Genomic DNA, 17,806 nt, shown 5'->3' on the forward strand with positions numbered 1-17,806 from the left:
CAAATTAAGCACCAAAACTTCATGTTATACAACAAATTTGACAAAAAAAGTAGTTCAATACGCAGTAATGCTATGTAGTAATTACTGTATTTACGAATTTACCACCAAAATATCACGATGTATTGAAAACATTGACTACAAAAATGTGTTGGATAATCCAGAACGTTGGATAAGTGAGACTCTACTGTATTCTTAATTTGTTGCCGCTGTAAGGAACATAGATTTATGTCTCCATCACTGCTATACACCAAAATGTGGATATCTTAATTATTTTTATGGGTCCAAGAAAGAAAATAATAGGATCTAAAAAACGAAAAGCTCGACCAACAATGCAAACCAAGCAATTAAATGGGTGGTAGGTGAATTATGTAATTTTAACAGCATAGTGTTAACACATGATCAACATGATTGGAAGGACACACACCATGTCATATTATCCCGTTCCAAATGATATGGCATGAATGCAAAGGATTATTGTAAGAAGTCAAGAAACAAGATTTTTGTGAGCTCTCAACAATGCTATAAGGCTCCAGTTTGGAACCCTATATGAACTACAGAACCCTCTACAACAGGGGTCCCCAAACTAAGGCCCGGGGGCCGGATGCGGCCCTCCAAGGTCATTTACCTGGCCCCCACCCTCATTTATAATATAATATTTTTATATCTGTTTTAATAATATAATATATTAAAAATAATATAATATATTGTATATACATATTATATTGATAATAATATTATTTTATACAATATAATACTAATAATACCATATAATATTAATTATATGTTATATATTACATACAATATTACAGTATAGTGATATAGTTCAATATAGTAATATATAATGCTAATACTGTGCTATGCTAATAATATAATATACTGTATGTACATATAGCTACTCTGAGTTCCCTTCGGGGTGAAAAGGGTGGGATATAAATGTAGTAAATAAATGTAGTAAATGAATAAATAAATAATTTTGGACTTAAGCTCGCCCAAAGTCTGAAATGACTTGAAGACACACAACAACAACAATCCTAATTAACCTGACTATCTCATTGGCCAGAAGCAGGCCCACACTTCCTATTGAAATCCTGATAGGTTTATGTTGGTTAAAATTATTTTCATTTTTAAATATTGTATTGTTCTTTCATTGTTATTGTTGTTGTTTTGCACCACTAATAAGATATGTGCAGTGTGCATAGGATTTTTTTCCCCCCCAAATGATAATTCAGCCCCTCAACAGTCTGAAGGATTGTGGACCGGCCCTCTGCTTTAAAAGTTTGAGGAACCCTGCTCTACAACTTGAGGCAGGCTCTCTCTTAAGTATTGTATTCTACTACATGAACCTAACAAACTTCACGAGCAAGGAAAGGCTTTCCCTCCCTGATGTTCTTCCATTGACAGGTAAAGACTATTTTAACAGGAGATTTTACACTACATACACAAGAGCAAAGGTAAAGAAAATACCAATATTTCCATCTGAAATCAACTCCAGACCCATTTGCAAGTCTGAGTTCTAATTCTACATTGCTTACAGTTATCTCTGTTAAGGACTGGAGATACACTGTAACTGGGGAAAGTGGTAGATTCCTACTTTCATAAAATAAAAATTGCAGACAGATATTAATAGTGCAACTGAGAAACAAAAAATAGATTGCAGTAATCCCTGGTGGCTTTAAGCTACAATCCTCTATCCATTTACTTCAGTGTAAGCTTCAATGGAGCTAAGTTATAATTAGGCATACATAGTATTAATAGTGTTAATGATAAATTTAAGCAACTAGAAGGATATGTTCTTTATACACGTTTAAGGAGTATGCATTAGTGGTTACATATTTCCAATTCACAGGAATTCACTTAACATTCAACTTTTTTAAAAAAAGAGCCACTCTCTATGAACTATGTTAGATGAAAAGGTATAGGTAAGAGTTTGGATTTCTGTATTTTTAACCTTTTTACCTGTTAGTGCACAGAGAACTTCAACATGACACTGATCACACATTTCCTTTTCAGATCCGCATTGCTTTCCAGTGATTATGAACATGTTTATCAAAAATAGCTCTTCAAATCACTGAAAAACATATTAAACTCCTAGAAGTCAATTAACACTTTTTTGGAGATAAGGGGAAGAAACAAGTCTATCTATGATGATGGAGATAAAAGGATTGTGCCACCTGTAAAGTGTTGAGATATAGAAAAGGGAAATGAGGTTGATATCTGAGGTTATGTAGAACAGGAGTGTATCTTTTCAATCTCAGTTAATTTTGGGTGGTTGAAGGTCGCACAACATTTCTTGGACTTGTTTAGAACAACCTTCTTATTTCCACCCCAAACTATATGTTTATATATTAACAAGACCTTTTTCAGGGATGACTGAATTATTTTTCATCATAATACAACTAAATTATTTTGAGAGGGGGTCATGCCTCTTGTGCTCTTTGAGGATGTGGCTTTGGACATTGAATTTTTCTTGCAGTCTCCAAAGAGAATTCATATATAGGCAGTCCCCAAGTTACGAACAAGATAGGTTCAATAGGTTTGTTCTTAAGATGAATCTGTATGCAAGTCAGAATCGATATCTTTTTAAAGTCTAACTCCAACCATAAATATATATATTTCTTAGCTTTTGATAGCATAGGGAATGGTTAACACCCTGTGGAATTTGTTTAGCTATCTGTGCCCCTGTTCAGAAGTTTTCACCTCACTTTCTATCCCTGTGATAACTGGATTTTGAAAACAATGGCTTATTGTGAGAACAAGGATTGGTGATAAACCTTCAGTGAAGACCCCTTTTCCCCATAATTCTTCCAGGAGTGAATTTTCCTTCCTAGTGGTAGATTTCTCTCACTTCTTGTTGTCTCAACCCCGTTTTTAACTATGAGTTGTTTATAAGTCAGATGTTTGTATGCCAATATTTGCTGTCCCTTGGTAACATTTTTATCTTTTCTTTGGATGATTAAACTGCATTTCTAAATGTTCAAGTGAAGTTTTAGATGGCAATAATAAAGTTTTAAATGACTACAAATTTGGGTACTGAAGCAAAATTATATGGGGGTGAGGAGAATGTTTATAGGAGGTTCAAAATGTCTTCATTTTGTGCCTCCCTTAATTACACTCTTAGTACACCACTAAGAACAAATGTACATTATATTTGTAGCAAGAAATGAGCTCACTATTTTAACAAACATCTCATAACTTTTTTTCAGAATAATATTTTGTACGCCCTCCCATTGAAGGCTTCCTTGTCGTGCAGAAAGCATAAAGGTATAAAGTACTGTGGAAGAGGACTGCTGTCATTCACATTAAATTTTTAAAGGAAAATAAAAAAATGATCACTACATTATTTCCAATGGCTTTTAGTACTAACACTTTTGATAACAACAAGAATATTCCAGACTATTTTTGAAAAATTATTCTAAATGTTGGGAGTCACATTTTTGGAGATACTACAACTGACAAACTGATTTCTCTAGTCCAAATCTAGTAATAGCTACTTATCTAGAATGTACTACATAATATCCCCATTTAACACAATGAACTTAGTAACTTTTAAGATTTTGCTTTTAAAAATGCAATAACTGATAATTTATCAAAAGCAAAAAAATATCCTTAAACATATATTTTAATATACATTGTTAACTATTTTTTTCCTTTTCCCTATATGGATCTGCAACATGCTCTACATTGGGCTACCATTGTACTAAGTTCAGAAACTCCAGCTGGTTCAAAATACAGAAGCCAGGCTGGTTACGGGAACATCTATGAGTGAGCATATTACACCTATCCTAAAGTCACTCCACTGCCTGCCAATTAGTTTCTGGGGAAAGTACAAGGTGTTGGTTTTGACCTTTACAACCCTACATGGTTTGGGTCCAGGTTACCTAAAGGATCGCCTTCTCCCATACAATCTGCTGCACACACTTAGATCCTCGGGGGTCAGTTACTCCAACTAGCCAAAACCTGATTGGCAACCACTACCCAGAGGATCTTTTTATTGGCTGTGGAACGACCTGCCGGTAGAGTTCCAACAGCTAGATCAATTGTCGGAATTTAAGATACAAGCGAAGATCTATCTCTTCCGGCAGATATAGCCAGACAGTTTTAATGGTGAATTTTAAACTGCACTGTATGCCTGGTTTTTGTTTTGTGTATTTTGTTACATAATTTATGGATATATGTTTTAATATGTTTATTTTACAGATTGTTTTATAATGATTATGTGTTTATGTTTTAGTAATGCTGTAACGAGTCGTGAGGAAGAAAGGGCAAGAAATAAAACTATTACTATTGTCATAACAGAACTTTTAACTTTCTATTTTTTTGCAATACAATAATACATTTCGCAGCTTAGAAATAAAATTTATATGCACTCTCCTTATCACATCTGTCTTTTAATGCTCCTCACTTTCAGTCGATAAATGGTGGTTAACTGCAAAGATGGAAGCCTCTTTGCAAAAACATTCAATTTATGACAGTACTATTACATTACAGTTGATGACAGAAATGTTTATCCAGGTCACTCGAAAGGTTAGTAAAACATCAGATCAAAGCAGTCCTTATTCATTCAGTATTCCATACTCTCATCATGTGCAGCCTTGTGTGGTGGAAGCAACATTTCTCGACTCCAGTACACAAATCTCCTGGAAATGATTCATCAGGGAAAGGACCATCAGCATGAATTTCTAAAAGTCCAGGATCAGGTGATACAAAGAGTGTGTTGCACTTTTCCTCTCCATGTTCTCCTGCCATATCACTCTCCTGCCATATGTTCAGATGTTTGACTGTTCTAAACATTCCTTTTAGCCAAAGTGAAATGCAAAACATGGCATTAATGTGTTGAGACCAGCTTTAATTCTAGCATTGAACTGTGACAATTTCATCCATCCATGATACAGGAAGATTCCAATCTCAAGTCTTGTAGTAGGACAAACGGATTGAAGTGTGACAAGAAAAACCAAGTACAAACAGTCATAGGATGTTTGATGCCAACATGAGAATGCTGTCATGTTAGATTCTTTCCACTTTTAATTCTTTCATGGATGGACATAATTTACAACACTTGGTTGCACAACACTTATATAATTACGCCAAATGATTTGACTAACTTAATGGGGGGTGGGGAAGAATGCAAGATTCACATTTTGTTAAGTGAAATAGTCAGAAGATCTTAAATGCATGTATTAAACTTCTTAGCACTGAATCTATAAGATTATACAGACAATATAGCTCTTGTATTTTAAACTTTTTAGAGCACACAGAAAGGATATAAAGGAAGTAAATAAGACTAAATTAGAAAAAATTAAAGCAGAATAACATAACTTTAAAAAACTTGCAAGTAATGGAGTGGCAGGGATTACTCAATTACAGTTCTCCTCACTTGAGAAACGGCACATAAGTATTTACAACAAAATATCATTTTTAAAATTTCTGGATACATTCATTTTTGAGAATCACTTAAATAGCTGCAAAAACTTGTCAAGAGCTCTTAACAAACAAAACAAAAATGGCTTGATTAAAAAGCAAATGAGCACAATTTCTATACTCTATACTCTACACACTGTATTTCAAGGCTGTATTTCTATATATGTCCTGATGAACTCACTGGATTCATATTTAAATAATTCTGCATAAATAATGAGATTTGTGAATTAATCAATTTAGCATCCTAAAATCAAATAAATATTTTAAGTCAATTTTAAGTTGATTTCAGATTTTCACAGTAAAGCATACACTTTGAAAATCTATATTATTCAGAAAAGTATTTACAAGTACTTATGATTTTATATGAATTATAGGAAATCTACACTGTTGCTTCTGGTAATTTACAGATTAATCAAATCTGACAGTAAGATGCCTGAGGTATGTGGACATGTGGTTAGAACTAGAAATGGGAAGGCCTAGGGGGAAAAAAACAAAAAATGTGTTTGGGTTTGTTTTTTTCCCGGAAAAATTGAAGAGTGTGTAAAAAATGTTCTTATTTTCCAATGATAAAAAATATATCTATGACATGTTATTCAAACTATATAACATGAAGACCTTAATGAAAGATTTCTGGTAGTTTTTGTTTGATACATACTCTTCCCCCTCCCCATTTTTCCAGGAAAAATGGCTTCAGGGGAAAAAAAACCTGTTTCTTTCCCCCAATTTTTCCAGTTTTTTGCCAGGCCTTCTCATCTCTAGTTAGAACATTTCTAAGTAAGATAATTTCAATGATCAATTCATTTGCTAAGGAAATGCAGAATATTTTATACACAATTCATATCCATGGTCATCAGTTAGGTTTTCTTGAACATGCTGATAAAACATAACATGTAATGGATCTTCAGATAGGGCTACTATTACGTTGAATTAACAGCACAATAATTTATGAATTAAGCTTGTATAGGATACTAGTTTAAAATTTGGGAGTCTGTTATGTATTTCCTGATAGAGTAATATATCCCAACCAAAATTTTAATGCATTACCACTAACTCTTATAACAGCAATGGATAATACCGAATTTTAATGTTCAAGTGAGCACTGCAAGCAGCTTGAAATGCCTATGGTTTCAGTAGCTAGAACTAAACTCTTAGCAGATATTTTGCATTTTAAAATAAAACTGCTAGTTGTTAGGAAAATAACAAAATGTTTCTTTTTCACAAAATGCAGGACAGAAACAAAAACACCTCCAGTAAAATTTACTATATTACCTAATCTGGGTGTAATTTCTACCATATATACCTTTATATCGGAAAGCTGATTTCCGATATAAATGGAAGACAGGTTTGGGGCCATAATTATGGATTTTGATATGACCTGTGCATAAGTCAAGGGTCATTCTGCAGAAAGACAAAACAACCAATTCTATCCTAGGAGCTTAGCCAATCACCACATTTCCCAGCCCCGGCATTCAAAAAGGCCAGAAATGACTCCATGCTAGTGAGATAAGAGGACGGCGTGATTCTTTTAGATTTTTCTAGGACAGACTACACTCTTGCTTTTCACAATTTTGCTCAGAGAAGGAGAGGATTCTTTTCTTATGTGACGGTACAGTACTCACATTGACCCACGGATAAGTTGACGTAGTTTGTCTGAGTCAGTTATTTGACTAAATAGACTTATACATGAATATATTATAGTTTGCTACTCAAGTTGTGATTGAATTATCAACTCCTCCTATTATCAATTCCAGCGGAATAAAAAACATGTTGGCAGAAGGTGCAGCAGACTCTGATCCTACATTTTCAATCCAGTTTTAAGAGTGTACAACAATCCAGCTTCCTTTGACCCATATGAAGCGTTCTTTATGGCTAAGAAAGGGTAGTTTCTTACAATGTAATCCTAAATCCAATAAGGGAAGCACGAATTACTCTTATTCCTCATCTTAGGTTGGTTAGGGTAAAAAGTTCATATATTGAAAAGGACGATACTTAGCCAAGTTTTTAATCCTGGTAGCTCTTCCTCAAACACCAATCTTGGAGGTATATATGGGGGAAAAAATCTATGCAAACTCCTTGCATGCATAGCCAAAAATCGTAATCTAGCCTTTTCTAAGAGGAATGGAGTTCCTACGGGTTAGCGAACTCATGCCATTTAAGGGTGTCATTCTTATATCCCAGAAATGGTAATGATAATAGTAGGAGCTGGGATACTGCTGCATTTACAATACCCATCTCACCACCACCCCAATGTGGAAGATACAGGAATTTGTTCGTATCCAAAATATTCCATTATGTATGAAATTGTATTATTTGAACATGCTTTAAAAATAAACCATGTGAAAATTCTACAGTTACAAGAATGGATCTTCCATAAAATAATGATACCAGCAGGCATTATCTTAACTGCTGCAGAAGTTGGAGACTCGCAGAACTGCTTAACACAGTTACTTTAACCAAACTTTTTACCAACAATGCAACTAAGCACAAATATTTAACAGATCTGAAGAACATCACTTCTAATTAAATTATATAACCACTCTCTCCTTCTAATTGAGCTATTCAAATATATTCAGCCTATTACATTGCATACAATGAGTCCATTTTAAATCCAAGTATGACTGTATCCCACTGAAAAATACAGAACGTTGATATGACTCAGTTATTCTGCTATAATTTGAAGATGAACTATTTATCTGAATCCCCTGAAACAGCCAGACCGTTATCATAATTTGCTTCATATTGTTTTATCCTTACCAATAGGCAATAATGCACCAAGAACTGTTTAAGAATGAAGCACACAGGTATCAAACAAATCAAGGAGTAAGGTAATTGTAAACTGGGACTTGCTTTCAAACACCGATTACTAAATTTCGCTGCAGTATAAAGTATCTTGATATTGCTGGCTATATACATCGTTAAACATGGACTCTCCGGGACTCTTCAAATATTTCAACTTATGAAAGAAATTAACTTTCAACCTAACAGACTTCTGGTTTTTGAAGTAAAATACCAGTATAATTTTTCTTTGAATACCAAAAAGATATTCCTAAATAATGTTACTTTTCAGAGCATATACTCTACTATTATTAGATTTTTTTTAACCAACTTGCATTAAGAAAAATGCATCAATAACTTTTTCTTTTGAAAAAGAAAGGTCCAAATGACAGCATGATGCCAACAAGTTAAATAGGACCTCGATTTTTATCACAAAGGGTCAAGATTTAACTAGCTCTACCAATTTTATAATAAATAAATAAACTGCACAACACAAAATTATGAATTCCAAGATGCCAGCACCAGAAATAGGGGCTTTGGCAACTTTTTTTTCTCAAGAATGTTTCAATCTTGGTATGAAACAAATAAAAAATCAAAATAGAGCAAGCAGAATTGTGTTAATTGTACAACTAATTCATTTCTATAACAAAGGAAACCTATGCGTGTATACTCTGAAATAACTATTACTGAGCTCAATGGAACTTACTGTCCAGTAAGCCAGTACAGAAATACAGCCCAAGTACTGTAAATTTCTGACCATTTTAATGGTCAGCTGTTAGTTTTAAGGCAAAATATTCTGTTGATCAAATGACTCAATATGGTTTGGACAGTAACTATGGACCAGATATTCACTGCAAGCAAATAATCACAAAGTATTTTAATGCTACCACTTTCTATTCAGAACACCAGAAGTATTACAAAAAAAGAATAATTCAAACATTTGCTTCAATTTTCACTTCATACATATTCACACTTAAAAATCTGACAGCCCTAAAGCCTTTCTGTATACTCTTTAGAGCATACAAGACCCCACCTTCTAAAGCATAAGGCCAAATATTAATTTGATTTAACCATTCATATTAACCTCTAGTTTACTTGCTGCCTGAAGAAGGTGAATGACAAAATTTCATTTTATAACCTAATTCCATTCCAACTTTATTTAACTGTCTACATTATTCTGTGAGTGTGTGCACATACACTATCACACACAGAAAACAGTGGTATCTACATACAGTTTTACACAAATATTTACATACATGTCATACATAAACTAATGTAATTCCATGATTTTTCTTTTTTCTGTTATTATAGAAAGGCATATGCTTTCGTAGCATATTGTAATTGTTGCACTGGTCTTACAGGAGTACTATAAACCTTTTGCAACAATTAGCTAAAGCACAATTCATCCAGGATTTTATAGATTGTATATAAAAAATACAATACCTAGAATGCTTATCAAACAAATAATGCTTTATTGGCATCTAAAAAAACATTAAAACGTATGTTAATTTTCATTTTTTTAACCCACTGCAGTACGAGGAACAAATCACAGACACTTACTTTTGAAAAACAGAGACTATAATGCAGAAATTTCAAGAAAAACACCATCTCTGTATTATTTATGCTCCTTTTTCCCATTTTGATTTGTTTTTGGTCATTGGCCAAAACTGCAGGGACATATAGGATCACAACTCTACCTATGCTTTAAAATTTTAGAGCAGCCTAAAAATCTGGACAAGATACACCAGCACCTTTCTTCAAGTATTTCTATGGCCAACCTAATAGCAAGATCTAAAAATTTCCATTTCTTCCATAGGAAGTTTTTGTTTGACAAGCTGTTGTTTATCCTTGTGAAATAAAAGCAAGTAGGGTAAGTTTGTCAGAAAATTTTAAAAAGAAAAGAAAGGTTACCTACCATGTTCAAATTAAGAACAATATTCTATACAAGTCAGTCGTACAGCTATTTAAGTGAAAGATGAACATCAGATAACTTAATTCTGGCAGACAAAAGTGAACTACTAAGGTCCAGTCAGCCATTCATCTATTACAGAGAGAGATGACAACTTTACAAAAGGTATCTTTTTACCTACTGAGTGATGATTATGTCCCCTCAGTTTCTGTGCTTTCTACCACTGGTTCACTTTCTAATTCAGCTTCTGTGTCACTCTTCTCTTTTTTTGTGTCACCTGAAGGTGTCAGCTTTTCAAACAGTTCCGATTCATCCTGTACTTCCACACCAGATGGTTGACTTTCTGTCTCTGTGTTTTCACCATTAATTTGGGGCATATTGTCAGCTTTTCCTTGAGAAGTGCCACCTTCAAAATATTCAAATACCCGTGGATGTGGAGGGGGTATCCAGTTGTTCTGTATTCTTTCTCTCCCAAATCTGTTTCCATTAATTTCTCTACCAAAATTAAAATCTCTGTCATCCCTATCCCTTTGTCTTTCCCATGGTCTGCGGCGGTCATCAAAGTCTCTGTGAGTATCTTGTTCAGGTCCTCTGTTCCAGCTAGGACCACCTCGAGGTTCAAATCTGAAATTGGTTTGTCGAAACCTCTCTCTGTCTTCCTGGAAAGGTTTAAGACCACCATAAGCAGGAAAAACACGACGCTCTCTTTCATCATAATCTCCTCTTTGTCCCCAATGCTTATCTGAATTGAAAGGAAAATAGTCTCTCCTACTGAGGTTATCCATACCTGGCCTTCCAAAGTTCTCCCTTAAATCTAGGTGTGGCCTGGCAAGATGTTCTCTTCCATCTACTGGAGGTCTTCCAAGACCCTCTCTGGGATCCAATGGTGGCCTGCCAACAGACTCCCTAATATCTCCTTGTGATGACCGATTAAGGTTCTCTCTATTTTCCACTGGAGGAAAGCGGTAATCTCTATCTCCCTCTTGTTGAATGCTGTCATCTCCAAGTGGCAACCTTTTATCTGGATTAGAAAGGTTGTCAATACTTTGCCTACCACAATTGCCAAATGGTCTCTCTGTCTGAGTAAAAAGGTCTCCTGAAAGGAAAGAACTTCTGGGTGGAGGAAGTGATGGGTCAAGGATAGCTGGAGGAGGAATGCTACGCTGTGGTGGCATTCCAGGCTGTAGCAATGGAAATCTTGGCCCAGGTGGCTGTGCCATTAATCCTGAGCGGATATCGACTAGAGGCATTCCAGGCAACCGTTGACTAGCAAGAGTTAAATGGGGCACAGTTTGAATTCCAGTGGGTGGCTGCAGCCCTAATAGTCCAGAACCACTGGCAATATTTGGTGGTGGTAATCCTAGCAGTCCAGAACCACTTGAGACAATTGGTGGAGGTAATCCCAGAAGGCCAGAGTTGCTTGATACAATCGGTGGTTGAAGTGCTGTCAAAAGCCCAGAAGTACTTGATACCATGGGTGGCTGGCCTCCTGACAAAAGTCCAGAGTTACTTGACACTATTGGTGGCTGAAGTCCCATTAGAAGGTTGGAGCTGCTTGAGACACTCATGGGCTGGAGTCCTGGCAACATTGCAGAGCTGCTTGACACACTTGGAGGCTGAACACCAGTCAGAAGCCCAGAACTGTTTGATGCAATGGATGGCTGCAGTCTTGTTAGAAGTCCAGAGCTGCTTGAGACACTGGGCGGCTGCACAAGCCCAGAACTACTTGAGACATTTGGTGGCCGGATTCCTCCTCCAAGTCCAGAAGTGGTTGAAACACTAGGTAGCTGAGCTCCTCCAATGAGTCCAGAACTACTTGAAACATCATCTTGCACTGAAATGCAAACAAAACAATATAAAATTAAAAATAAAAATGTATTTATTATGAAACAATTTTCCCTTCATGTAATGCTTTGAATTTTAACACAAATCTTTCAGTTCTGATCAAGAATAGAATTAGATTAAACCAATAAAGGTTGAATGCTAATTAAATTTTACAATATTATCTGTTCACATTAAGAGTCAGCCTTAGGGTTTCTTCTACTAAAATGCAGATAATCAGTGTCTATCTTCTTTTACTGCACCAGCTACATTGCACTCAGCTTGAAACAAGTATTTCTACAATTCAATCACTGAATAGCATCTCATTTCAAAAAAAAATCTGGTACATAATTTAGCTTCCTCCCCTGCTGTTTCTGAATGGGAAGGAGGTAATATATGTGCAGTATTCAAACATCTCAGTTCAGCAACAGACATATCATGAATGTCTGCTGAAACTGACTTTTGTGATTATTTTGAGAGAATCCATATTAGAATCCACACGCACACAGCCAAAAATAAATGCTGTCTTGATCTTAAAAGTCAAAAGACTGAGACACTGTGCTTTATACATGTGTTTTGAGCATCCACATTGGAGCTATTACTTTAACACTACAACCATGTTTTAGTCAGATGTAATTTTCATTGGGCTTACTTTCAGGTAAGCGAATGGAGGATAATCATCTTACTGTACTACTTACTGGCTCTGTTTTCACTAGATGAGATCTGAACGTCTGCAAGGTGAGATCCTTTCTCATCCACATCAGAGCAATTACTTGAAAGAGGAGTGAAGACACTTCCAGCAGACAATGTTGGGGTGGTAAGACTACTTGAGACAGTAACCACTGGTAGAACAAGGCTGTTAAAATCTTTCAGTGACTCTTGAGCAATTGGTAGTGAAGGCTGTACAAGAGCTGAAAAATAAGCAATGCATAACTTACAATCATTTAAGGGCTTCCTACATAACAATTGTATGCAAACTACTCAAATGAAAGTAGGTAGTAACAGCTGGTCAAAATATATCTTTTTATTTACTAATTAAATTAAATATTTATGAATTACGTATGAGCTATTAAAATTCACAAACCGAAAAACATGGTGAATGTGTTATAAAAACCAGCAGCTAAATTTAATATTTCCCTGTTGCTGGTAGTTGCCAATTTCCACCACTACCATGCTACAACAATTTGAATTGAATTTCATCAGCAAAATAGGGGAAAGCCATTCAAAACTAATGGTGGAGTCCTATTGGAGATGTATATATGTGTAAACAAAAGAGTCATGGTGCTATGTAGTGAATTTCATCCCGATCCTCCCCATACACACTTCAATTCCAAAGGGAATAGCCACTGCAAGTGATGGGGTTTGTTCCCTTGTCAAGTGCAAAGCAGCTGACTGTGAACGATTCCCGGTGCAATAGGCAGAAGCAGGACTTCATCACAATTCCCACTCGTAGAGGGCTAGGTTGAGACAATCTGTCATCTGCTTCCTGATCCAACAGGTTCCCAATCAGGTAGGTAACTACTTTGCGAGCAAAGGAATGTGATTTTTTTCATATAGTACAACTGAACAATCACCTATCCCCTGCAAGTACTTCACATGAACAAGTTATTTGTATAGCATATGAAAACAATAAGGATAGAAAACTATTATCTACATCTAGTTCAATGCAGATAGAACAAATACTGGTCACTACTTCCCAGCCTTTTTTAGTTTAATAAACCACACAGCAAACATCGTCTTCATAACTTAAACGAGCACCTCCTTGAAAACAGTATAATAACAATGCTATTTACTGGGAAATTCCATAATGTTCGAAACTCTTCACAAGTAGGTGAAAGATAACTGCTGTGCTTCTTATAATTATACTAGCTGTGCCAAGCCACACTTTGCTGTGGCTTAATCTATTGGCCATGTTGATTAGCATGTAATGGCCTTGTAGTCTAAAAGTCTGGCTGATTCTTCCCTGGTGCATAGTACCAAGGGTTGGGCTGGATGGTCATTAGGGGTCTCGTCGGATTTTATGATTGTATGTTGATGATTATTATTATGTTGAGAGTTGCTGGACATCTCTCTAGACTGTTTGGATTATGTCTTGTATGGTAGAAGGGTTTGACTGGCTGGCCCTTTGGGGTGTTTCTAAAGTCATGGATTCTATGGTTCTATATTATTATTATTATTATTATTATTATCATCATCATCATCATCATCATCATCATCATCATCATCATCATCATCATCATCGCCATCATCATAATTATTATGGAGAGGGTGGATGGGCATTTTCTGTCTAAATGTTAGGATTTTATGATATTATGAGTGTTATTATTATTTAGAGGGTGGATGTGCTTTTGTTTGGAGTGGTTGGATTGTGTCCTCCATGGCAGAAATGGGTTGGACTGGATAGTCTTTAGGGGTTTGTGGTAACTGTATGATTCTTTGTTGCGATTCTTATAATTATGGTGATGTTGGATGGCCATCTGTGAGTAGTGGTTTGATTCATAGGGGCAGGTTTTGGGAGGGCGTTCCCCTCTTGGCCCCGCCACATACTTTCCTTCCCTTCGTTAGTGTGGTGAGGTGTGCTTTGTGTCCTTTATTTCGGGGGGGAAAGCAGTGGGCGGCAGCAGCGCAGCGGTTTTAAAACTCCCTCATGGCGGTACTGCCCATTCCCCCTTGCGGGGGAGCTCCGTCGCCGCTGTTTTGTGCCGTAAGTTGTTTCCTCGGTTGTTACAGGCCCAGCCGGCAACTCCCCCCCCCCCCAGGGCTGATAAGTCCGGAGGTGGGAAACCCACCTCGCTCTCGGCCGTTTGTGCGATCTGAAGGCTGAAAAGGTAGTGCGTGGTCTCCTCCAGAGTAAGCATAGAAAAAACCGCCACTTTCGCCGTTCTCCTTCCCTCCTGCTGGCACTTGGTGAGGGTCGCACGCTTGCAAGGGTGGGCGCCGGTGAGTGGTCCGCGCAAGCGCAGATTTATTTATTTTTTTGTGTTTGTGGGGTTGTGTGGGCCATGGTTGTGTATCCGAATGTTGGTTTAGTCATTTAAACCCAGCCACAAGAGCGTTGTGTTGTGTTGTTAATTTTCGTGGTTCTGGGTGTTGTAGTTTCTTTGTTTACTTTAAGGTAAAAATGGTCAAAAGCTTTTTATATATATAGTGCAAGTGCAATACTGCCACTGTTTTTTTTCATGAGGAAGCATCAACAACCATTCAATTGACTCTGGATTGGTCTTAGATCTTGCTTTTTGGATGCCGTGTCTTAATTTTGGATTGTATTTAAATATGTTTTATGTATGCTTATTTTAATTTTAATGTAACCTTTTCATGTTTTATGATGTAGGCACCATGAAGTGCCGTTTGTAAGCCACCTTGAGTCCCCCCCAGGGGTTGAGAAAGGCAGGATATAAATATCGTAAATAAATAAATAATAAACAACTAAAGTTTGATTAGCGAAGTGTTGAATTTCATTTGTAGAAAAAAAAATCCTCAACAAACCTGCTTATCATGAAACAAATAAGAAATAAGCCTACTCAGAAGAAAACCCCAAATTTTAGTTTCTGTAACATGGCCACAGACAGTATTGATCATTAGGTAAGGAAAAAAACTTACATGTTGGAACTACAGGTGGAGGACCAGGTGGTGGAACTGGAGGAGGCATATAACCTAGAAAAACAAATAGTAACAATAAATGGCTAATCCAGTATAAGTAATATCAAAATGACTATCAAAGGAAGTTTACTGTATATTATGTATACATCAAACTATATGAAGACAGAAAATCAGCAAGTACTAAAGTAATGACTGAATTTTAAATATGATTAAGCAGCAGTCTTCAAGCAAGATAAATGTTATAGTTTAAACACTGTTCAGATGCTGGAACAATCCAATGCAATGTATGTTTAAAGCTTCCAACGTCACTGGACAGTTATAATACTTTTTTCTTCCTCTTCCACTTTCACAGCACCACAAAGCATGTTCTGTCCTCTAACACTTCAGAGCAAGTTTTCAGAGAACAAAAGAGATTACAAAGGGGACATGAGTCACTAGCAGAAACATTATCCAATTGATCATACTTCCATTATGCAAGGATTATAGCCTAAACTAGACCTGTTCAACTGTGCCCCCCCCCCCAAGAGTTTGGGACTCCCAACTCCCAGAAGCCTTAGCCAGCTTGTCCAGTTGTCAGGAATTCTGGGAGCTGAAGTTCAAAACACTTGGGAGACCTGCAGGTTTTGTAGGTCTGGCCTTAACTAAACTTTAAAATGACATGCAAGGAAAATAAGCATATTATTTAAACAGATATTTAACAAATACTGACATTAATATAATAACAATAACATTCATATTTTAAATTAAAAAGTAACTTACCAGGAGGTGGCTGTGAAGGATTGAAGCTTGCTCTCAAGAAGGGAGGGGGCGGAATTGAACTATAGCCAGGAGGAGGTACAGGCATTGCAACAGGAAATGCTGGTGGAACTAAACTCACAGCTGGCACAGCTGGTGCTACAGGAAGCTGTTGAGAGGGAGAATAAAAAAGAAAGCACATTCAGTTACCTACAACATTTACATAATTTCGTTACTTTACAGAAGCAAGGCATTAATTAGATCAGAAAATTTAATTTCCTTGGAAATAATTCAACTAGATTTATTCCGAAGCCGTGCCTTTTGCTATAAAACATGTATGATAACTCATTTAATCTCTGAGGTAATTAACAGAAAGTAATACTAACCTGTAACATAGCGACAGACTGTGTGAATGTTTCTGTTTGTGTTGTTACAACAGAGGTCTTTTCAACAGTTGTACTCTGCGTTGTTGGTACAGGTTCCTTTACAGTCTCTGTGCTTCTTGTAGTTTCCCATTCTAAGGATACAGAATGACGAGATGTTATCATTATTTTGTAATAAGCACTTTAAAATTACTATGCTGAAAACATAAATATTCATAAAGATTGAAAGGTGAGGAAACACATTCAGAAATGTCTAACTATCCATAAGCAGCCAATCACAAATTCTTTTATGTATGTATGAAAAGAAAAAACCTACTAGAATAGAGTAGAAATGTTATAATTTATTTAGAGCATGTAATAAATCTAAAGGCTACTTATGACAAATGTTTGTACAGACAGTTCAGTTACGGAATTATTATTCGGCATGATGATTATCAAACCCATTTCAAAATGCTACAAAAATCAAGCAAATAGAGTAAGATTCTTTTCTACCCAATCAAAAAAATGCATGTATTTTCTTTGACAGGAACCCCCCCCCCCATTTTTGACTCCTCAATACCACAACAATCTTGTTTGTCCATATCCAATTCCAATTCTGTTATTACTCAATGCTGCTATTATAATTTTGGAAGAATATGAAAAAACATAGTTTGATGAACAGTATTATCTAGTATTCCTAATTTTAGCAAGCCTACAAAGTCTATATGGGAAGAATTACAGAGCAATTAAAAGAGGTATTACTAGGTGGCCTTTACTAGCCTTAAATCTAGACTGTATATGACACACACACACACACACACTCATGTACAGTATGTCTAGATTTAAGGCGAAAATAGACCTAAAAAAATCTGGGTTGACTTATCCACATGTCAATGTAATTAGTGCACCTTAACTCTTATAAAAAAATAAATCATTTACTCTGAGTGAGAAAAGTTCAGCACTTATTCCATCCTGGGAGAACCAAAAAAACATTGACCCACCTCCATTCTCTCTGCCACAGCACAGCTTTTGGCCTTTTTAAATGCATGAGAAGGAAAATGGTGGCAGGAGCAGCCAAGGGCAGTTGACCCTGAACTAATATTGGTGCAGTTTCTCTCTTTGCAGAAGGTCCCTCAACTTATCCATGGGTCATAGTAAAATATGTAAGTCTGGTCATAGATAAGCC

The 17,806-nt window shown here is 36.2% G+C and overlaps 1 protein-coding gene across 2 annotated transcripts in view; it reads right to left on the reverse strand.

The window, feature by feature from the left end:
- The window catches only part of scaf8 (SR-related CTD associated factor 8), a 98,623-nt gene that overhangs the window by 36,585 nt on the left and 44,232 nt on the right, over window positions 1–17,806 (reverse strand). For both annotated transcript variants that reach the window (XM_062976973.1, XM_062976971.1), the window contains exons 16-20: window positions 16,645–16,775; window positions 16,283–16,427; window positions 15,524–15,577; window positions 12,622–12,834; window positions 10,280–11,936 (exon numbers count right to left, since the gene is read on the reverse strand). In XM_062976973.1, coding sequence (XP_062833043.1) covers window positions 10,294–11,936; window positions 12,622–12,834; window positions 15,524–15,577; window positions 16,283–16,427; window positions 16,645–16,775 — 2,186 coding nt within the window. In that variant the 3' untranslated portion in view covers window positions 10,280–10,293. The remainder of the gene's footprint in view (window positions 1–10,279; window positions 11,937–12,621; window positions 12,835–15,523; window positions 15,578–16,282; window positions 16,428–16,644; window positions 16,776–17,806) is intronic.

Source organism: Anolis carolinensis, chromosome 1 (assembly GCF_035594765.1).
Source record: "Anolis carolinensis isolate JA03-04 chromosome 1, rAnoCar3.1.pri, whole genome shotgun sequence".
NCBI classification, from domain to species: domain Eukaryota; kingdom Metazoa; phylum Chordata; class Lepidosauria; order Squamata; family Dactyloidae; genus Anolis; species Anolis carolinensis.